General features: G+C 43.2%; 1 protein-coding gene across 1 annotated transcript in view; it reads right to left on the bottom strand.

The window, feature by feature from the left end:
• Positions 1 to 2,357: 2,357 nt before the first annotated feature.
• The window catches only part of LOC126354850 (G1/S-specific cyclin-D2-like), a 52,588-nt gene continuing 30,651 nt past the window's right edge, over positions 2,358 to 24,294 (bottom strand). Inside the window, exons 3-5 of the mRNA XM_050004838.1 lie at positions 16,184 to 16,343; positions 5,891 to 6,036; positions 2,358 to 5,730 (exon numbers count right to left, since the gene is read on the bottom strand). Of these exons, the coding sequence (XP_049860795.1) occupies positions 5,500 to 5,730; positions 5,891 to 6,036; positions 16,184 to 16,343 (537 nt within the window). The 3' untranslated portion in view covers positions 2,358 to 5,499. The remainder of the gene's footprint in view (positions 5,731 to 5,890; positions 6,037 to 16,183; positions 16,344 to 24,294) is intronic.

Genomic DNA, 24,294 nt, shown 5'->3' with positions numbered 1-24,294 from the left:
TTGACTAATTCAGACATCAAGGAGCTTGACAAATCTGATTTCAGAGTAATGGTTTGAAAGAATACAGTATGATGATTTCACATATTTTACAGCAAAACGTTACTATGTTTTTAATCAGATTTTTTGTGCAGCCACTCCATTCTCTGTCCTGTCAGATTACGTTACAGGATAGCATTCGTTTTTGTATTATAAAAAAACCAGCTTTACATCCTTTCACACAAAACTATAAGTTGTTGTTGTTGTTGTTGTGGTCTTCAGTCCTGGGACTGGTTTGATGCAGCCTCTCCATGCTACTCTATCTTGTGCAAGTGTCTTCATCTCCCAGTACTTACTGCAACCTACATCCTTCTCAATCTGCTTAGTGTATTCATCTCTTGGTCTCCCTCTACTATTTTTACCCTCCACACTGCCCTCCAACGCTAAATTCGTGATCCTTTGATACTTCAGTACATGTCCTACCAACCAGTTCCTTCTTCTTGTCAAGTTGTGCCACAAACTCCTCTTCTCCCCAATTCTGTTCAATACCTCCTCATTAGTTATGTGATCTACCCATCTAATCTTCAGCATTCTTCTGTAGCATCACATTTTGAAAGATTCTATCCTCTTCTTGCCCAAACTATTTATTGTGCACCTTTCACTTCATACATTGCTACACTCCATACACATACTTTCAGAAACTACTTCCTGACACTTAAATCTATACTCGATGTTAACAAATTTCTCTTCTTCAGAAACTCTTTCCTTGCCATTGCCTATCTACATTTTATATCCTCTCTACTTTGACCATCATCAGTTATTTTGCTTCCCAAATAACAAAACTCCGTTACTACTTTAAGTGTCTCATTTCCTAATCTAATTCCCTCAGCATCACCCAACTTAATTCGACTACATTCCATTATCCTCATTTTGTTTTTGTTGATGTTCATCTTACATACTCCTTTCAAGACACTGTCCATTCCGTGCAACTGCTCTTCCAGGTCCTTTGCTGTCTCTGACAGAATTACAATGTCATCGGCGAACCTCAAAGTTTTTATTTCTTTTTCATGGATTTTAATACCTACTCCAAACTTTACTTTTGTTTCCTTTATTGAATGCTCAATATACAGATTGAATAACATCGGGGAGAGGCTACAACCCTGTCTCACTCCCTTCCCAACCACTGCTTCTCTTTCATGCCCTTCCACTCTCATAACTGCCATCTGGTTTCTGTGCAAATTGTAAATAGCCTTTTGCTCCCTGTATTTTACCTCAGCCACCCTTAGAATTTGAGAGTATTCCAGTCAACATTGTCAAAAGCTTTCTCTAAATCTACAAATGCTAGAAATGTAGGTTTGCCTTTCCTTAATCTTTCTTCTAAGATAAGCCGTAAGGTCAGTATTGCCTCACGTGTTCCAATATTTCTTCGGAATCCTAACTGATCTTCCCCGAGGTTGGCTTCTACCAGTTTTTCCATTTGTCTGTAAAGAATTTGCATTAGTATTTTACAGCTGTGACTTATTAAACTGATAGTTCGGTAATTTTCACATCTGTCAACACCTGCTTTCTTTGGGATTGGAATTATTATATTCTTCTTGAACTAAGTATGCTTCTGAAATTTATTGAGAATGCAGAACAAACGTATCATGTAACTTACCCAGTGACTGATGTCTTTCATTTACTAGCTCCTAACCTATTAATATACAATCACTGGAAAATGTTCAGTCTCATTGCATTATATCATATACCATTGGTTTGTATGCCTGATTTATTGATTTCAGCAAATTTTCAGCTTCGTAAATAAATTGTGAGCACAGTTATTGGTAACGGGCTGAAGTTTTGTATTATCCTTGATGTAGGGGAATAAATCTATAAGTTAATAAAATCCCACAAACCTGTTTAAGTGAAAATTTATTAAATAATAGTAATTATTTTTTATGGTTAGCGAAGATGAATTTCTTGGATGGAGGATGACCAATGATGAATGTTAGCTGTAATTATAGCACCTATAGTACTGTATGTCAGCAAATCCACAAAGATTACTAGAGAAGTGAATATTTGAGAATATGTTCAGAATGACTAGACTGACAATATAACTATAGACCAACTTTGTTTCAGAGGTAGAAAATTTTTGTTGTGAAATAGTGTAGCTGTTTAACTAATTATGTCTTATATTGTCAACAGAAATATGGTAGTGTTTAATGGTGGATATACTTGGAGAATTTTGCAGGCATGACAAAAAGGACATACTTCACAATCAGTCCTACTCAATCAGTTTCACTACGGGTGATAAATGACTGATATGATGTGTGTCTCTTGTTTGTTTAATGCTTTATTCTACTCATCTGAAAAAGTATTGGGGAATAGCAAAAACGCATCAGTTATTTTAGAAATAGTTTTTTATTGGTCTTGTTTAAATATATGTATATATATTTATATTACAAAGTATTAACAAATTTTAAATGACATAACTCACTATAAAATTGCAGAAATTCAAAGAAAGACATGAAACAGAACATTTGAGGTATGTTTGTATTTTACAGTAGTGCTGTTCTGTAAAGTGTACATTCTGAGGTTTTGGAGGCTGATTCGGTATTCCTGTTATATCTGTAAAGAAATATCTTTTAAACATATTCTGTCTTGCTAAATTGCTGTCTACAAACACTCACACATGTTAATAATTACAAAGTCACACATTTTAACAGTATTTTATATACATTGTATAACAATTATTCATATATAGGTTTAATTTATTTGTCTATCACATGTCATTCACCCCCGTATTGTACTGAATGACACTGCATAATTTGCTGCTGAATGTGTTATAAGGAAAACAAGTTGTACTTCAGAAAGGATAATTACATTAATGTACTATGGAAATTCTATATGTGTAATCCACTTTCTAGCATGTGCACCTGTCTGAAGCACATTTCAATACTGATATAAAATAACTGTGCTGTGAAATAAGGCCTGTAAGGAGAGCAAAATAAAATTATAAAATTGCATACAAATCGTTGTCTCTTGTCAGAGACTATTGATATGTGTAATAATGTCTTCTTAGTTGATGACAGCCAGATAAAATAATATACAAATAATTTGTGCTCTCTACTCTCTTTGTGTCCTAAAGTGAAAATTCTGTTAGAATTACATGTTTGCAATGCTGAGATATATACATAAATTTACCAGTATTATCTACAGCCATAATATTAATACAGCATTCCGGGAATCACATAAACAAAAAGTAAATATGTAATGACTAAATTGGCTATGATTACGGAAATCTGTGCCCAAATACTTTTAAGTACCAAAATCAAATGTTTGCTATGTGTACTTTACAAGTTATATTACTGAACTTCATTTGGAAGACATTAAATTCACAATTACTTACAGCAGTTTCAAGTAAAATAGACAGTCTTTTTTTCACTGACTTGTATTTAACTTAAATCATTGTTTTATCACATTTGATTATCTAACATTTAAAACATACATTACACCACATTAAATAGTGTCCAGCATAACTATATATATATATATATATATATATATATATATATATATATATATATATATATATATATATATATATATATATATATATATAAAAAAGTAAAATATCTAACAATTTTATGTTACTTTTAAACAAAACACAATATCTTTTTTGGATTACAGAAATCAATTCATTTCTCTGTACTATAAGAATAACATTTTATTTATGGTGATTCTATTTTTCTGGTCCATCGAGATCTTCGGCTTGAAGAACCTTGCTAAAGTATACAAAACTCACAAACTATAAAAACAATACCACTAATTAAATTGTCATGTATTGATGAACAGCACCATTTTTAACCGCATAAATCTATTTTCCACACATTTACAGTATCCCATTATTTTCAAAACTGTACAATACATTTCATGGACTGAAATAAAACAGGATAAAATATAAACATCACTAATTACAATATTCCACTTTCTTTTTCTAGGAACAACAGACTGTTTTTATTATAATATTTATGCAGTAGAATAGTTACAAATAAACAATGTCACACACTCATTCTTACATAATTCATCAGTACATCAGTTTATATATACAAATCAACCATCACTGACTAAGCGTTCTACCAATATACAAATTAACCTTTGTTATTTAAAGAAGCGTATATAACTGCCTTCCCCTCATTTTTTTGGGCTCATCTTTGTTGAAATATTGGTTAATTCAAAAAGATTTCTGAGCTTGAGTTTAAAATTGACAGAAATTTACTGTTCTAAAATCATCTGCACTTCATAAAAGGAACTGAATTGACTTGTGACTTCCCTCATTATGTCTATAAGATGCTAAAGCACCTTACCAACAATTAGGATTATCTTTTATTTATGTTTGCCTCATAGTACTATATTCCATTTTTGTAACAGTATTTTACACTGCTTTTGTTCTTTGTGTTTAATTGTGACAGAAAAACAGGAAATTTCAGCTGCTAGAGTTCAATATGTAATGAAACACGGGCTGACACCCACTTCCCCATTCATGCTGGTAGTACCATGAATACTCCTATATTTACACAGAACACATAATTTGAAATTTGAAATAAGCAATTTCATTTTGTCTATGAAGCATTATCAAGTTCAAAAGACTACTGTCAGAAAGACAGACATACAGGTTCACTACAATTTAAAGCTGTCAAAATCACTTTCTTGCATTACTGTTTCCTGGAATAATAATTGTACATATTTGGCAATGAAGGCCATTGTACATATTTGGAAATGAAGACTGTTGTACATATTTGGAAATGAAGAATGTTGAACATATATGGAAATGAAGACTGTTGTACATATATGGAAATGAAGGCTATAATTTAGCACTAGCTGGGAATACGAGGCTAATCTTTACAATACCTCATGCAAGTGTCTTATTAAATGATGCAAGAGTAAGAAGCACAAAATTACCTGTGCTTCTAATTTCAGTACAATTAAATAAATAGAAACTACATTTTCTGTGAGAGCTCTCTTTAAAAACACCTTACATGTCCAGTGAAATTGCTTATTTCAGGAAGAAAAGACTGAATGCCAATCACAAATTTTCAAATAGCCCCCAAGTCATCTTTCTTCCAGAGGTAATGTATTCCAGTGCTGGTGGCTCTTTGTTTTCAATTCATATTGAAATAAATCACAGGCAATGTAACATATCACATGGTATTATAACGTTCTGTGTTTCCATGCAGCCGTGTTGTCACTTCATGCACTACAAAGAAAAATAAAATGGCTGTTACTACTAATAAAACTGATGTTCTTCAGATAACACACAAATTCATGTGAAATTTTGATCTGTTCCTTTACATTTCTGCCCATGAATTAATGACATGCTAACCACATACATCATGGCCAAATACAAAATAATGCTGCTGTTTCTTTCTTTTCTTTTAACACATAAGTAACACTTATTTATTCAGTGTCCGTAGAGTCTTCTGAAGCTTGAAGGGAATGTTGACCTGACTGCACCTGACCATGTTGCATTGTGTTAGCTTTTAATCAGAAATGGATGTCCCATACATCTGTAGGCGTCCCAGCCTTGCCAGCTTCGTGCATCTTGTCGACCGACGGTGACGACGGAGATGCTGTGGCACGGTCAGCACTAGGCCTGTTGGAAGTGGCAGGGTTTGAGCCACTCGTAGTTACACCGCAGGCCCCGGCAGCGTCACTTACGGGAGCGACTGCGCTAAGCATCCCTTCTATTTGGTCCAAGCATACTTGCAAGTAATCCTGGGAATGGAAAATACAACCGTCAGGGATTCAGTTTATTTTACAGACTACTTTGCGATACGGAGGTCGTTTATATATAACACGTGATCTCCAGTTACTCATTATTACTCGAACGTGTCACATTACAATCGCATAAAAAATTTCTGGAAGGAACAATTACCCTTTCAGTTGAGGTGATAGCCTGAAGACTGTCCAGAAGTTGACTTAGTGAGAATCCACTTTTTGTAGTCCATCCTAAACCATTCAGTGCTGCTGCTATACTTGATGCAGCTATCATACTTGGCAAGTAACGGCAAAACTTGTAATCTGCAACAGATAAAAAGCATTGCAAAATAAGTCAAACTGTAACAGAGGATTTTGAACAAAGATGAAGCAGTTATAGGTGACAATCCTGTCAAGTTGTTGTGTTGAAAATAATTTAACAATAATAGCACAAATTGTGCAGTCACTCGAAAAGACAATCACAGACTTACAAATGTACAGCATTGGTCTATGACAATAAATAAAATTTTATATCATGCTCATGCAGCATTATTCTGCAATATTATGTCAAGAAATATCTTGTTGGAAGGGTTGATAAAATGACTGTACAATAAAAGAAATATTTGCTTCAGATGTGTAAGATTTGTCATGTAACTTATTTTGATTTCTATCAGTTAGACCGATTAGTCTTATCAAACCTTAATGATATTAAAAAATTGGGTAATGGTTAGGTTCTTTTCGAAGAGTGAGATTCAATAAATTGGACATTTACAAGCAGTAAAGTGCTTCCATAATCTTACATATGGTATTCATATTGCTCAGCCTATAGAAACAGAATGTCTAAAAGAATTTATTTGTATCAATCTTCACTTCATAGTTACTTTCGTAAGAAATGCGATGTATGTCATAGATTCCAAATTTGGTTGCTACTCTTGCGTGAATATGGATAGTGAATCATTTAGTCTGCTGTTTCAAACAGACGATGAGCTTTCTCGGTCTGCAGTGGGCAAACACGTGACAAGCCGCGACATTACAGGCTGCAGTGTACGTGCGCGATGTCACCCGCCAACCCAAACCAGGCCTCCCGCGCCTTAGACTCGAAATCATAACATTACCAGCAGCGTTTGTCCTTGGGCTGAAGTGTCTGGGTACCCTTTGTCGGCAAACACTTCATTGGTTGCAGCGCGGTTCTCTCTCTGTAGGAACCCTCCTCCTCTGACACTTAAGCGTTTTTCCAGCCGTTCGACATTTTGGAGGCACAAGAAAAATCACGCAAAACAGCAAATCTGGACAATTTTGACATCTCTCTCGGTCAAATGCAGTCAAGAGGACTCTCTCGGTCAAATGCAGGCGTCGATGCTAGTTACATCAAGTAAGTCTTTAATGCAACGGATTTTGAAAATATTGCGGTCGTACATGAACCGGAGAACGTTTGCATTAGCATATTATTGATTCTCAAAGCGTTGATGCTCAAATAAAATCATTTGTATAACATGTCACTGCGTAGCTTTATTCATATGAATTCCAATACAAACGCTAAAGCTTGAAGTAGTACACCCCGTATAACTGTTGGTTAATTGTCAGACGGTGTCCTTGTGACAATTCTGAAACTGCTGAGCTATAAAGGGGAGACCATTCTGTTCCGAATTACCTTTAGGAACCATACACAGAGGCAAAAGAACTAAAGTCTACTTTTCGGCTCGTACTTCACTCAAAAATTTAAATTTCTCAGTTTTCAGCTACGTGGAACCCCACACACTAGGATTGCAATGTCTCGGTAAACAAAATAGTTACAAACATGTCAAATATACGTCGCTTTGTATCCTATTGTTTGAATTGTGTTTTGCTGCTTTTAACTCTTTTTGATCTTTTATAACAGCTAAGGTGGCTCATATGCTTACGGCAAAGAAGAAGGAATAACTAGTAATAGTTGACTGCAAAGCATTTGGAGTGTCATTAGTACCGTATGCAAAAGCGCTATTTCACACTAGGCGATTCACCTGGTTAGTATAGTAAAACGTACAGTAAAATGAAAAACTGACAGATCGAGTAGCACCCACCGGCAGCTAACGGCGAGGAAGTGAACAGTGTCTGTCACCAGTTCGGGTTGAACCGCTATTATACTGTTCCTTGTGACTCGGCAACTTGGCTCGCTAGAGAGGTCAGTAACATTTGTTCTCTTTCGTTGAGCAGTAGTGCTAGTAGAATATGAAGTATGCCCTATACAAGGACCTACGGCACGTAGGTAATGACCATTCAGCTAAAGTACTGCAAGGCAGACGGAATGACCAGCTGGAAAAACAGATGAGAAGGAGGTCAAACAGTATTTTGAATAACTGGTGTCTTGCCTAGTCGAATCTGACTGTATGGAGGTATAGCACCGGCTCCAGTTTTATTTTTGCAGGAATGATTTCCCATAGTCGAGTAGACTAAGTCGGATTTTCACACCACCGGCTGTTTCACTGTCTTTCGCTTTACGTACAATACTGCAGTGCACACTTTTTCTTTTGTAAATTGTTAACCACCGGCTGAATCGTGTCCGAATACGAATGCGTAAAAACCTAGTTGCTACTCTCTCGTTTACCAAACATCATTCGCCGCTGAACTAAGCTAGTGGCTCGGTGTGAAAAATCCCTCCGCACATTTTGATCGTACTTTTCGAAGGATGATATCCTCTTATTCTTCCAATTTGAAATAAGGAACAAATCTCGATAAAGATTTCCTGGCATGATTTTCATAAGTTTCGACATACGGAACAGAATTGCAGACTGGCAGATACGAGTTCAAAGCGTGCGAGCTGGTCACACAGATACGCCAGCTACACGACGCCTGCGTATCGTGACAGAAGACGGCGCGAACGCAACGAACACGGTCCCTCGCTTCGAGCGACAACGCAGGATGGGCTGGCGACCCGCTACTTAATAGGAACGCCGGCCGCGGCGCGGCGCTGGTGGCGGCCGGGGGCAGGGGAGGGGAGGCCAGCCGGATGCAGGTGGGCGGAGCGGGCGGCGGGCGTGGCGACTGAGCCGGCGGCGGCGGCGGCGTCACAGTCGAGCGGCGCCGCGACACGACGCGGGTTCCCACGGCCCCGCGAGCGGCCCAAGGCCGCGCCGAGCACCGCGGCCCGTCCTCACCTTGCCGCGCGCCGCAGGCAAATCACAGTACTCTGTGCAATTAGTACCACCTTGCCCACTGCCATCACGGATTTCACGCTACTAAAAACAAGTTTCTGAGGGAGAGGCAGATTTGGAAAACGATGAGGAGAGCCATCGGATGTGGCTCTATTAAAAGTAACTGTCCCAACATGACGTTTCCGGTCCAAACGGAATTTTTCCCTTCAAATTTAGTATCTTACGCTCTCTTCAAATAGTCCGGAGTAGGATGAAGAGCTTCTCTGGGCACCGTGGCCATTTCCGCAACATCGGCGTCACAGCTTGTCTGTCGCGGCCCATCTGGCATCATTGTTTTTAAGTTAAGGCGAGGAAGGCGGGCTGGGTCCCACAGCAGTATGAGGTAAGGGAAGCTAACTGGAGTGGGTGTTAAGAGTACTTTCGTGTACAGTAAATGTTCACTGTCACCAGGAGATTTTTGGCCACTAAATGCACTGTCACACGTTACTTTCTATTTTACACATTGAGTAAGCTAAACGGTGTAACTTTTCAAAACTCTGCCAGAGGTGGCCGACTGAGGCAGGAGCAGTACAGCTCGAAAGGAATTCGACAACCGACGTATTAAGAATAACGATTGTATGGGAAGGAGTAAACAAAGAGGAAGACGAAATTTGACGTCCCGTCTTCTCTTGAGGTTTAAGGTGCGTTGGAGGATCGTTCTGGAACCACTAAATTTTCCCCCCTTCCCTGTTACAGTCGCGAATAACGCTTCAGAAGAATAATTGTCCGTAAACCTCCACATGAGATCTACTTTTTCTGATTTTCTCGTAATCATTTCGCGGGGCGTATGTGGGAAGAACTAGTATGTTGTCCGACGCTTCCTGGAAACAGTAAACGTCACCTTGACTCAGGACGCCTCCCTTGTAGCGTCTGCCACTCGAGTATGTCGATCACCTCCGTAATATTTTTTTAGCACCGTCTAACTGATCTCGTCACGAAGCACGCCGCTCTTCGTTGAATATTCTCTCTCTCTTTTCTATGAATTCGATCTGACAAGCGACCCAGACTGTTGAGCATTTCAGAATCGGTCGGACCAGTATTTTGTACCTGTGGTGTATTCAAGGATAGAACACGGTGGATTTAGAGAAACCACGAGAAATCGGAATTAGGACGGCATGAGGAAGAGTTGAACCTCATTCATCCAGAATGCACAGAATGTCTCAGTTCTGTTAGGATATTTAGCGTGAAATTCCCAGATGCGGTGCTATCTTGTGTCGAGCTGCGGTATTACGATCCTTGAAGTTTCAACAACAGCTGTGTAGGTCAACGCATTAGTTATCATCGAGGCAGTAGGCGTCCTGACTACGAACGTATCTGACACTCGTCGGAAAATGGAGGTGGAGCAATGGGGTAACGTCAAGTTTCGTACTACAGCCAGTGAATTCGTCGAATTCGACCCGAATACAGAGAGGCAGGGTCCAGATCACACCTCCATGACAACGCCCTAGCCAACCAACAAAGTAAAGAACGTGCGCGAGTGTCTGGACAACAAACGGATGGCAGACTTGGATCAACTGCCGTATTCCTAGGATGTGGCCCCAGCCGACGTCTGGCTGTTCCCAAATTGAAATTACCAATGAAAGGACTTCGTTAAGGTGCATTCAAGGACATTCAGGAAACCTGTGCTGCAGCACTAAAGTAACGGTTCCGAAAACATTTTTAAAACTATTTCAGCTTTGTATTGATTCGGGGGGAGACTATTCTGAATAAAGATAGTGGCTTTATGCACATAACTCACGAATTTTATTTTTCATACACACGGAACTGAAACACGCTGTGTAAGACGAAAGAAAGGTTATCGTGCTTGACACTTTCCGTTTAGGAGACACAACAAGCTTGATCGTTACCGCGCTTTTATGTCCAACAATTCTTTTATAAAATAGAAAAGTTACGATACAAAGCGAAAGACGAATTGACATCCAAGTGATTACAGATCAAGCACTGGGCATTTGGGGGGAAAAAAAGTGTCAAGAGAGTCAGTGGAGCTCTTTGTTGAATGCACGGGCCGCGAACATTTCGAACCCAGCCCCTACAGCGCTCTGGAGGTAAGTACGTGTAATGGAAGCGACGACAGTGAAGTCGCACATCGCCAGCACGGCCAGTAGCGCCGTTCGTGGCGCGCAATTTTGGCGAATCTGCCAAGGCCAGCGGGTGACGCAGCGCCCGAGGTCGGCGAACTGAATGGAGCCCTCGCCTCTCTTTCGCCCATTCCTCCTCTATACACACATATACACACAGATACACACACACACATTTATCTCCCTCCTCGCCAAAGTGCCTGTATCACCTACCGAGGGAATGCAATGACCTTTGCCGAGACCTTGAAGAGCCTGGCCGTCTGCTTTTTTAAAGATCCGGTTTGCTGTGCATGGTAGGCAGACAACTCACATACAGAAGCAGATAAACCGGCTAGTAGCAAAATTCTGTCCAGATCTCCGCTTGGTAGCATTATTCCTACGTAGTGCTGCATCTCAGCTCAGCATTCTACCAGGGCGAAGTGAAAATTTATCCCCCTGGCATTCGAGACTGTCAGTTATGGGTGGAAAGTTGTTCCCTTTGCCTCTTTGTAAATGGAGTTCAACGTCCCGAAGATGACGATGTCACTAAGGACGCAGCACAAGACAGGAATAGGCGCAGGAAACTGGTCGCATTAATTCAAAGGAACAATCTCAGCATTTGTCTTAAGAAATTTAGAGAAATCGCAAAGAACAAATCTGCATGGAAGGGCAGATATTTGAACCGACGTCCTCTGGAATACGAGTCCACTGTTTACCACTGCATCACCCCGCTCTCAAAGTCCACTCCTGAAAGCTCTGCCAAATTCCTGTAATACGACTACCGTAACTCGCCCACTGCATTCCGAATTTTTTCCACCAACAAATATAATTTGGTTCGAATATGTGTGAAGAGTCAACTCTTATGAATAGAGTGAATGTTCCAATGATTCGCATTTCAAATCCCTCACTTACAGGATGTTTTTCCTACATAGGTCGCAATATATTTTACCTAAAACGGTCAACACAAAAACTCTCGCGTGTAAGTCATTTCTAAAAACTCCTCCGTATAACTGCTGGAAACAAAACTCTCTACGGACTGTGTCTAACCCCTTTACTCTTCGCAGTGGCTGATGGACAGTAGCATATTTATTGACAAATTATGGACCTGTTACCTGATGTTTTAAAGCAGGTCGTACAATTTTCGTGTTTCAACTTTTTACAGTTTTCTTTTCTTTTGTTTTATCTACATCATTTACAAAGAACGATACTTTTCAAAATATCAATAATTTAAGGTTGAAATATAAATATTCTTGTTTTTTAAGAAGAATATAAAAAGGTGATAGGATAGAGGAGAGATTTGCTAGTACCTTCACCGAATGTGACTGACGGTGAATACCTCGGAATGGTTTCTTCGAGCCGTTGACTGCCAGCCACACACACACGGTTATTTGTAGAGAAATAGTATTGCTTAAACTATTCATTACTAATCGTATGTATTAACTTTAGGGGCCCATCCGTGCACAGCATTTGGTGATTTTTTGACTAGATCGCCAGCACGTTATGCTTATTTACTGCCACAACTCGGCTTCCTCCTGTTCCTCCTCATTGTCACTGTTTTCGCTCTCACTGTGGGTATCGCTGTCCACCCTCTGGAGATGTTAGTTTGCACATATCCATGTCTGTTATGTCGTGTCCACGCGTACTCTTGATGTGTTGTTTTTGAAATACTATTTCCCAGTACATTTAATTGTGCCCATTGTTCTTAGTGTCTTATTGCTGTGTATATATCTATATATGTGATGGGCAGTAGCTGAATCGATACACATAGAAATTATTCGAGCAACATCGACAACTGTCTCTCGCTGCCAACCGTGGAGTTAAAGACACGCGGAACAAAACCCAGCACATTAACTTCGAAGACAAAATAGAATGGCGACAACAAGGCAGTTTACACTGCGTTGTATGCTGGGCTAAGGTTGGTAGCGATCTGGAACAAGTGACGTTCGGGCCGAAGTCAGAAATTTCGTTGATGTTGATACTCACATCAGCCACCACGCTAAATGTGTTTCTGGAGTGCGCGCTAAATATTTGTTTATGGGTTGTATGCAAGACGTGTGTATCGGGTGGTGAGATGGATTTACTACTGTTTTTAAGGCAGCATCGTGTCTCTAACGAAAAAAGGTAGGACGGAATTAACTTCGTTCTCAATACATCACTAGCAAAATTTCATTATTTCTGTGTTTAGAAATTAAAAATCATTTCCGTTTTTTGCCAATAGCGAAAAAATATTGTTTCGTTATTTCAGAGTGATACGTTAATTTTTATGTTTCAAAAAATCAGTTTTTTTGTAAATGTTGATGGTTATTGTAACTGCCACTACGTTTACATGGTGCTCCCAAAATCGAGTTTCGGCAAGCGGTGCTAGAGGAAATGCAGTTCTAGTTGCTGCATTTTCTCTTCTAAACGTACAACCGTCTTTGAAACTAGCTTGGGTTGTGAGGTTAGGTCTTGTTTCTACAAAATTTCGGCAGGAAGGACACATTGTTGACTGGCGCTTTCATTTTTCTGCGCCCTTAATTCGCGATCTTTTGTGTCCAAGTATTTTCTTTGGCTGTGCATACCCATTCACGTTCACGACAAATTGAGTAAAATTAAATTTGAGAAATGGCCAGCAATTCCTGTTGAATTGGACTGCCTAAAGCTCCGCGGGCCGCCCAGAAAGTGATGCACTAAATTTTTCTTCAGAAATTATTTACTGAAAACAATGAAAAGTACGCACAACAAAGAATAATGTTTCTGCTACTCTTCTAATTTTTCCAACGTTCTATATTCCTCAAGCGAGACACAGAGCGTGTATGCCCTACCGATAGTACCATTACTTGTCCTGGTCACAAACCCATTTCTTCACCGTGCGAATTACCTCTTCGTTATTCTCAGAATTTCTCCCGCGAATGACCTCCTTTAATGATCCAAACAACAGGAAATATGAGGGAGCTAGGTCAGGGTTGTAGGATGATGTGTTCCGAAACCCTCAAACCTGTGTGAGGCAGACCTATATTGTTATAGCGCCGAAGTCGCTGGAAGCTCTTCTTGAGTTTGGTTAATTTGTTCACATATGCTTCAGAATGAACACATGAGCAAACTGCATCTTATCAGGTGTGACAGCCGTGGATGGCCTCCACAACGGGGAAATCTTGGAGCTCTGTCGAACCGCCTTCTCGTAATGGCGTCACCCTCTTTTCTCAGCGGCTAACCGCATTCCTGTCAACTGCAAATGCTCCATAAAGTGCACACAAACGTTAGTGAATGTTCCCAACAGTTTCTTTTTCCGCAATGAGTAATTCAATGGCGACAAGCTCCTTGTAACGTACATCACTTACAGACGCCATTTTGAAAGACGGCTGCAGCTACGCTATCTGTCGGAGGAAATGGAAAATTTGCGCGCGTTCCGGAAAGATCAAATAATGTATACGTGAAATTTCGCAGTCGTATCGTTGTTGATGTCTGGGAAAAAAATGTACATGGTGCATTACTTTCTGGGCGACCCTCGTATTTGGATAAATCGCGGAAAATGTGAATTTGGACGGACAGGTGGGCATTTGAGCATCTTCCCTTCCGAACGCTACACCTCTGCGCCACCCTGCACCCTGCCCCACATTTGTCTATCCCGTAGACCCCGACACGCCGCGATCCCAGCGGCCTGCGCCAGGGCCCCATGTGGAGTGAGCTCGACCTAGGTCCGGCCACGCCCGCACCCCGCGCCGGCAGCGCTTATCGCGCCCGATACCGGCTATCAAATCCAGACTTCCGTCCGTCCCCTCTATAGCTGCTCGCTGGCTATAAATATCCCGGCACGGCCACCTCATTCATAAGCCAGCTGCGCCAACGTTTCGTCCTGCTGTCGGCCCGTCTCTCTCCACAGGACACACTGCTTCCCATTCAGCGTTCCCGATGCTGGTGGCGGTCGCGGCTCTGGCCACGTCGTCGCCCTTGCTACGGCTAGGGCAGACGTGACGGCGTTTTCTGTCCTTCCCTTTCTTTGAGTACACATAGTCAAATCGACCCTTTCAAGATAACTGCTGGGGATTAAATTTTTTCGAATGTGTGACAGCATTAGAGTGTTGTTGGGCTAACTGGTCACCGTCAGGGCATTTTCAAACATTAGTTATAGGGGGAGAAGTGGACAAGAAAATACGACAAGTAGCGATCTCTTAATGTGTCCACCACTGTAGCTGTGAGGTTAGCGGGTCAGACTACCGCTCGGAGGACTCGGTTTCAATTCCCGGTACTGTCTCGATGGGAGGACTGGGAGGGGTGCTCTCTGCCAGGCAAAAAAGAACTTTTACATCACTAGGGGAATGGGTGGGCTGGTTGCGAGGTCGCTCACTCTTTGCAGTGTATGTTCGTTTATATTTCGTTCTGAATTTGAACCTATTTATTTGGGAATTGCGTGACTGATTTGGGTGGACTCATTTTTCTACTTAGGAATTTAACAGGAACAAATCTGGTATTCCCCTTGCTCTCAGGAGAAACCTCGTGAAAACTGGCCAGAACTGCTGCTATTATCACCGTACTTACTGACGTAAGGAGTGCGAAAATGCCTTGTTGGTAACCCTTTCTGCGGTTGACAACTGGCGCTCGCCCACCCTACTCATTTGACCTGTTTACCTGCGATTTCTTCCTGTTCCAGAAACTGAAACTGGAGATGAAAGGGCGGAATCACAAATTATTTTGAATACGATTCAGCCGACAGACTTCCTGCAAAGGGGAACAATGGGAAAATCGCTGTAAGTGTTGCCTATAAGCGCGAGGAGACTACTTTGAAGATGACGGTAGAAATTAAGATGCAACATGAAGTTTCTGGGTTTTATGGTGATATTACAGAAAATTTTGGTAGCACCTCGTTTCAGCCTGTCTGGTGATTCCTAGTATCCGTACTTTCCGATGAATATTGGTGGATGTTATATGTAGTAAATATGACACCATGGCTTTTTCGGTGTTGCAGTACACCATCATGCCTCTCTATGCCTCTGGTTGATAAGATTTACATCGGTACTCACATATACTTTATGTAGATAGCTAAAACATCATCCGCACCCGCTAAGCCGTCTTATCGCCTATATGAGTGTGACAATACACGGGAGTCGATGTACTGCCACTGTACACAATAAAGGCGATAAAAAGCTTGACAGAGGGGCCTGAAATGGTGTACCGCAACACCGAAACCAGTCGTGCATGAAAATTAGCAGCTTACTACTGTGGGCACAGCTGAGGAATGAGCAGAGAGCGGCGTGGCGTACTCACCGCGGGCGCAGAGCGCGATGTAGGTGTGGGCGTGTCGGCGCACGGCGTGCAGGTCGCAGGCGACGAGCGGCAGCCTCTGGAGCAGGTGCGGCAGGAAGTCGTGCGCCGTCACCGCAGACAGCTCCCACTTCAGCTTCGTCAGCACCAGCCACTCGAAGTCCTGCGCACACACAACCACACGCACCTGTACACCGCGCGCTCTCGCCTCCGGCCAAATGCTATATACTCTAGGCAGAAAACACGCCCGAGCGCTGCCAGCTCAACTTTACACCAGTCTCTGCAATGCAGCTGTCCCAGTTCGTTGAGTTCAAAATGGCTCAAGTGGCTCTGAGCACTATGGGACAGCCGTCCGGGGTGGCCGAGCGGTTCTAGGCGCTACAGTCTGGAACCGCGCGACCGCTACGGTCGCAGGTTCGAATCCTGCCTGGGGCACGGATGTTTGTGATGTCCTTAGGTTAGTTAGTTTTAAGTAGTTCTACGTTCTAGGGGACTGATGACATCAGAAGCCAAGTCCCATAGTGCTCAGAGCCATTTTTTTGAACCACTATGAGAATTAACTTCTGAGATCATCTGTCCCCTAGAACTTAGAACTACTTAAAACTAACTAACCTAAGGACATCACACACATCCGTGCCCGAGGCAGGATTCGAACCTGCTACCGTAGCGGTCGCGCGGTTCCAGACTGTAGCGCCTAGAAACGCTCGGCCACCCCGGCCGGCGATGCGATGAATAATAAAGTTATCATTGGTTTATTTGTACGTTCGCGTCTGCAGACCTGATACGCAGCGAAACCCCTGGGTCACAGTACCAAAGCGACATAACGCCTCTATACTCAAAAAAAGTGATTGACAGTCGACCATGGGATGACCTTGCCGGTTCACGTTTGTCTGCTCGCACAATATGGCTACTGCAGATGGCGTTTCTGTTCTGGGGACATTCCAAAAGTTTCGTCGTCGTTTTTGAGAGAGGAGACGGTACACAGGTGACACAAACAAACGTCATACGAATCCACACCCTTTGCTGGTTCACGAACGGCCGCTGCCTCTGCAGAGGACGAATGATGGCTGCCCAGAGCTCCAAAGAAGAGAATGTAGCAGCAGACTGACGTGCCCGAGGTTAGTCGGGTACACACACGATGGCAGACGCACGTGTACGAACAAGGCGGTCGCCAGTGGAAGTTCGTGCTGCTATCCGATGCGAATGGACATGACTAGATGGTCCGTCGTCCAGTAAAACCTACAGACTGTGTATGGTGAACAGATCATGTTTCGTCAAATGGTTGGTCGCTGGTGTTGCGTGTTCAGAGAAGGAAGGCAGAGTATGGGGGCTGAAGGCTGAAATGGGCTTCCCTCCAATCTACGAAAGAAAAAAAACATTGCAGCAGGTTGTGCGACAGTTTCTTGCGTTGTTGGAGGGCACTGGCTTTTACCAGATTCATAAATTTTGACTCCTACAGTTTCAAGACACTCAGAATTAAAATACTAAGTTCAATGGAAAAATAAAAAGGACACTTAGTCGGTCGACTGTTCGCTACTTCCGACTGATTTCTAATTTGTTGAAAATCTGCAATAGAGGACCGTACCACTATTTGGGTATCAGGAATAGTCAGTGCTAAAGGGCGAAAACAGAGTTTTTTCCAGTTTGAAGGGGTAAATGCGGGCATATTACGTAGACACTGAGGCAACAGATCAACTAATTTCAGTTTTTATTGTAAATTATGAATGACTTGTTGAATTATAAGTTTCCCCCTTAGTCGAAAGTTTGTTGGGGCTCCTATCGTTCTTCATCTTTTAAAGGAAATGGAGAAATTTATTTCTGTGACGCTGCACTTGCGTAAAATACTTCCAGGCTAGGGATGGTGTCGTTTTGTAATATCATATGGGGCAAGTCTCGCACACTGCATGTACGCAAGTCCACCTAACGCCACGCGGTAGTAGGTACCTTGTCTCAGCAATGCTGTACCATGTGTTTGTTGCTCGTTTCTGTCAGCATTGTTATTAAAGCAGCACTGACCACGTTCCCCAATTTCTGTAGTAACACAATATTACAAAGCAATGGAAATTATGCGAATAAAAATTAATCGTTTTTTAAAAATAATATTTTTTAAAAACCAAAAACTTTAGCACTGCTGTCGTGGATAATTGATATTTGTTTTGTTACTCGGTTGTTAGTAAAAAATAAAAGTCACGTATTTTAATAGAGACCAAACAAAAGGTGAAAAACACCGGTATCTGCTTTAACCGGTCAGTTTTTCCCATTCCTACCGCGAAGTTCGAACCGAGAACGGAGGGCAGGCGCACTCTCGCATCTGCCGTGGCTGGCGAAATTCCACGGCGGCGGCGAAGATAACCTTGCGTGGGAGGCAGATAACTCGGCGGTGGGTAGCGGCAAACAGCGGCCAGCGCGGCGGCAACGACGACGCCCCATTGACGCCGCCAGGACGTTCACCCTACGTGCAATTGTTTCCTGACGTCACGGCCGGCGCCGGCGCCGGGCGGCATCTGCACGGCCAGTGTGACGCGCTCGCGTTTCGTCAGCCACACCGTCGGGACAGCCTTGCGGGATCCAGATCCTGCATCTGCATAGCATTCAGCTATTGCGATCCGACACTCACTTCTTACAGACCACGTATATAAAGTATATCGTCGTTAATCGGGAGGAGGGGAGGGGGGGGGGGGGTGACGTGTGATCCTATACGTGCATAAGGTGTTCGATTCTTGGACTAGATAGTAGGGGTATGTTTTGGCTACGGACTGCGTTACTCTTTGATGGAGGATAAGGAGCTAATTATCTCGTATGTGCACGAGCATTAGGAAATGAAATGAATACGTGAACAGGATGAGTAGCCAAAAATTACCTCCCGAAATCGTAAGATACAAACTTAAAGGGAGATGTCAAGGAAGAGCGAATGAAATATGAGTATGACCACAGGCAGAATGCCTAACGCCTGAAGTGTAGAGGAAGAAGAAGTTGATGATGATGACGACGACGATAGGCAGTGCACACGCACACAGCTTTAACTGAGTAAAATTCTGTTGGTGCATAAATAACTTTGGAATTTTTTCGTCAGTTTTTTGCCTTAGATTCCCTCAACTGGTAATGTAACAAATGGCAAATACGTTTTGTAAGGTAAAGCAAACTAGCTTTAGCTAATACGAAAAAAATAAAGATGGATCGTGTCATTATCGTGTAGCTTACGCAGTGACTGGACAAGCAAGTGTTTTTTGTTTTTTTTTTTTTTTTTCCAAGTCACTTGGGTATAGTCAAGGTGAAAGCGCGGATAGAAAGGAATAAGGTAGTCTGGCAGAGCGTCGATGCAATAGGAAAACCCGTCTGTGCGCGAGTGACGACAGCGCATGCGCGGAACTGCTAGGCGTGAGAGCGGCCGCCGGCCGCTAGATGTCTCGCGCGGCCACCCACGCGGACGGCCGCTAGCCTGCCTACCTGCCGCTCAGCTGATTGAATACACCCAAGGACACGAGGTCAGTAACTGCCGCGGAATGCCTGCTCCGCATAGCCACCGCTGACGCCCGGGACATTTTTTTTTTTTTTACGGGTCCTCCGGTAATCACAGCAAAGTGCCCTTGTAAATACGCTGCGCTCGCTCGACTAATATCCGGCAAGTGGGAGCCTCCACATTGCCTCTGTCGTCGCTGTTAATCAGTCCTCACCCCACCCCCAGTGAAAGTAAAATGCTGTGGACGGCTCTTCTCGAATGTATTATGCAGGCAAGCAGCCTGGCCAGGCGCTGAGCTTTGATGTTTTATGACCTTTGCGCAGTGAAAGAGTACCCGACTAACAAATATTTTAGAACAACCGAAAAAGCAGTATCTAGTTTTTGTACAGTTGTTAATCTTTAGTCCAACATAATGTCGAGCTAAAATAAAAGAAAAAAACCGTATCTTATCTCTCACTTACGGCCCTCGCGCGAAAAGTACAAGGCAAATAGCAGAATCTGTTCACGTCCTATCTGGCTTTCGGGATCTACTGAGTATGTTTTATCGCCTGGAACGTGGCCTGTCGTTGGTACAGATTATACTGACCAAATGAGATGGTCCTTTCTGCAAGTTCCGGAATTATTTTACTGCTAGTGTTCGTCTTCCAGGATTGAATAATCTCCACAGCCACAGTAGCTGCTTAAGACTCAGAATCGCATTGCTGGATGCAGGTTCATTTTCAGTAGTTCATATTTAACATTTTACACATGCGCTCAGTGGCGTGCGTCTAATGTAATTTTTCCTTTGAGAAACATTTAAGCTCAATTACATACATTAAGTCACGACGATAATCTAAGGAAGAGAATGTGACAAAACAGGGCCAGACCTACTAAAACCTTACTCTTGTCTGACATCCTTAAGATGTCTTGTAAATTTCATTTATAAGATGTGAAACATAAATTGACAACCTAGCTTTTAATTTTCTACAGATGCCACACTTCATCGAAACAGTCGACTCGCTTTCAAACTTCGGTACGGTCAAGCGCAATTTGGTTTTCCGTTGTTTTTCTAAACCTATGGCGTATGCTGGGATGAGTCTTTTGATAAGGAGACGATTCATCCTTGTCCCATTCGAGATTTGCGTGCATATCTACCGACCTTCTTATAGATAGGATTTTTTATCCCTAATCTTCCTCATTTCCTTTCTTCCCTTGAACTGCCTCAAACATAACGGTGATAAAACAAATTATTTTCAAAAACACGTTAAGCTTCGATTCAGTATAAAAACTTCAGCAAGACGTTTCTCTCACATGACTGACTGCATGTGTTTCATGTGTAAAAACGCTTTTTGAATGCTAACTCCAGATGGGAAAGTAGTGGCGAGTGGCAGATACAAACCATAAGACTGGCCAACGATAGAACCTGAGACCTTTTGATCCGTCGTTCAGCATTTTACCATTGAGCCGCCAAGCCATCAGAACAGATGAATTTCCCGAAGTGAAGTATATTCCACAGTATTTTATACACAGAATTGATTTAAAAAAAGGATGTCTTACACTGTATTCATACGACACTCCTTCAAGTGGCAGGTTCGGGAAGAACACTCGAGACCTCACCTTACGGTCGGCGCCTTGCGCTCTAACTCTGATTCTAGCGATACCTTCCAAACGCAAAAAAGCTATCTCCGCCGTTATGCCAACAGGCGGCCATCGTGTCATCCTGAGTGAATGGCGTCACTTGGGTGCTGTTCGGAGGGACAGGAGACCGCTCGCCTGTGCCTTGCCGGCCTCGCACACATTGGAATTCGTCGTTTTTCGTCAGCATCTCTGTGCAGATGTCGCGTGACATCTTTCAGATTCCATCGATGAAAACTTGTCGCATTCCTTTTTTTTATTTTTTACTTTTTTAATTACAAAGGGTGACCAGTCTCCTGACCAAACACGATGAGCCACGGTGCCGCTGCCACTTAGCCAGGCAGGCGGACAAGGGCACCTTCGCAATTTGGACTTTCTACTCGAGCGTGACGCAGTCTGTGCTAACATGCGGATTGATCCTGTTGCGGCTACCCGTGTGACGGAACAGCCGAATCACTCCGCTTCGGAGGGTCCGCAGAAATTTGGCCGAGCGGGCTCCGTCGACGGTGCAGGTACACACGGGGCGGCGGTGGCAGCCGAATACTTTCCCAGGTGGCAGCCGCGGAGGTCGCGGGCGCCGAACCCGGGCCCGGGGCGCCCGGGGAATGCCGTCGGGACAGGTTCGTGGTAGGAGGGAGCGGCAAGGTGAGTGGGGGGAGGAGAGGGGGGAGGGGGCACGTTTCGGAATGCGACCGGCGTGTCGGGCGCTCGGCGCTCTGTAATCTACAGTTTCTCAGGCGGCCGCCGCCTGCTGGGGCGGGGGGGGAGGGGGGGGGGGGCTGCTTAACTTTGTCGGTCCATTCCTGACCGGGCTCTCCCCGCCGCCAGCCGCAGCTGATAGCGGCCACAGGGTGGGTGGCAAGCGGCGCGACCCACCTGCAGCACCTCAGCTCCACCCTACCTCGGCTTGCCGGCGGGCACCCCTATGGTGCGGCCGACTGGGTTCCACAGTTCCTAGTCGACGTATGCATATACCCCCCCCCCCCCCGCCCCACTCACACACATCTGAGTTATTAATCTGTACATTTGACAAGATTAGGTCTTTCGGGACCTATCTTATACCTAATGAAACATCTTTAGTCAGTCAACATTACAATCTGTACAGTTATCAGCAATATATACGGTACAGTCACATTAATGCGACCACCGCCTATAATCGACGACAACGTCCAATAACCATCAAAGATGGCCGGTGACAGCACTAGCAATGGAGCGTATATAAAGCGTGTCGGGGGGGGGGGGGGGGGGGATTTTGCCGCAGTCGTCGTAATGCGGAACCGGAGCGAGTTCTCTGAAGTTCGAAGAGCATTGACCAAAGATGGAAGTATTTCCGAAACGGCTCAGACTGGAAACTGTTCGTGTGCCGCTGTCGTTAATGTATACCGTGTACGACCAAATGGCGCTATCCAAAACCGAATCCGAACCAACTGTAGTGCGCCACGGTCCAGAGATGGAGGTGAACGACGGCTGCGGAAATGTTTAAGGTCGAATAGGCGTGCAACTGACTACCCAGATGAACCAAGGGTCTACTATCATTGTCTCCTCGACGACCGCTCGCTCGGCTTACATTGCTGCGTATGGATCTCCGCAACAGACGCCTGGTTCATATACCGCTGCTTGTAGGCAACGAAAGCTGGAATGTGTACGCCGGTACCGCAACTGAGTGGCGGCAGGTGGCCTTTCCATATGAATCACGTTTTATGTTCGGTCGGACGGAAAGCGAACACCCTGCAACAATCATCGAAAGGGTCCAGGCCAGAGAAGAGCGCCTTATGACCTGTGGAATGTTATCGTGGTGCATTTTCCCTGAAAACGTCGCTGCACGCTATTGATTAAAACACAGCATACCAAACGACGCAGTGTACCTTCTGTTGCACAGTCAACATCGTATTGGTTCGCGAGTCAAAATGGCGTCACGCCAGTGAGCAGCTCTTTTACTCATGGCAAGGTCAACGCGTGGCCCCAGTTTTCAGAACGGTTTGTCCAGAACCCCAGCATTCTCTCTGGAACACGCGGTGGAGTGCATGACATGCGATTGAAATGTCACGCGCATATCAAGAGAATGCCTGACACCCGACAAACTAAACAGATCGTGGGGTACACTACAGACATGAAGTGGATCATCGAAGTCAGGAAAGACCTGGAGGATACTGATGTCACAGTAAGATACACCAGGACAAACATTCAAGTACAAAGTACAAGTGCAAAGAAATCCGAGACAGGGTCAACTTGGTCGGATGAAAGGAAGAAAACGCATCGTGTGGAGCTGTATGAAGTGCGGCGCCTGACAAAACTTCACTTCAAGTAGACGTTCGTGTGTCCTCTATTGGCCTTCACATGTATAATAATAATAATAATAATAACAGATGAACATAATACACACACATAACAGACGGGTTGCTGGAGAAATAATGAGTGCAATACAAACTACAGATGGCTGGAATATGAGATCTACCAAAATATAAAGAAAATATCAGAAGTGATGGCAAAGCGACTGTTACTCTTCGTTGGACACCTCTACTAAATGAATGAGAACGTAACAAGTCAACGATAGTATGGAGTACAGAATAAGAAAGTAACTAGAAAGAAACAACAAAGAATCGGAAATAACAAAAACCTTCTTTAAGTAAAAAACAAAAAACATTGAATTTAGAAGGCTTTGAAGGCAGAAGAAATAAGAAATTCGGTAACGACGTCGACAGAAGAAAGGAAAAGACAACATGGAGAACATGGAGTCCTGGAAAAATATGAAACAACTAAGAAAGAAGACAAGTTGGAGTTTTACGTGATCCTAACTGGTATATATATAAGAAATATGGCCTTATTAACATGGTGTTGGAGGATTCTCCATTACGTTCTCGTCGAATGTGAGTAATGACATGTAAAAGAAATGTGTTGCAGCAGTACAGATGAAATCGATAGGGAGAAAAGGATGACTGCTCAGAGGAAGAGCGAGAAATAATATGGTAAGGATAGCAGATGAGATGGAAGGAAACAAATGGAAACGAGTAGGAGAGCGTGGATACTTGACAGTGTAGCA

The sequence above is a fragment of the Schistocerca gregaria genome, chromosome 3, assembly GCF_023897955.1.
Source record: "Schistocerca gregaria isolate iqSchGreg1 chromosome 3, iqSchGreg1.2, whole genome shotgun sequence".
NCBI classification, from domain to species: domain Eukaryota; kingdom Metazoa; phylum Arthropoda; class Insecta; order Orthoptera; family Acrididae; genus Schistocerca; species Schistocerca gregaria.
This window is presented reverse-complemented; position numbering and strand designations above follow the sequence as displayed.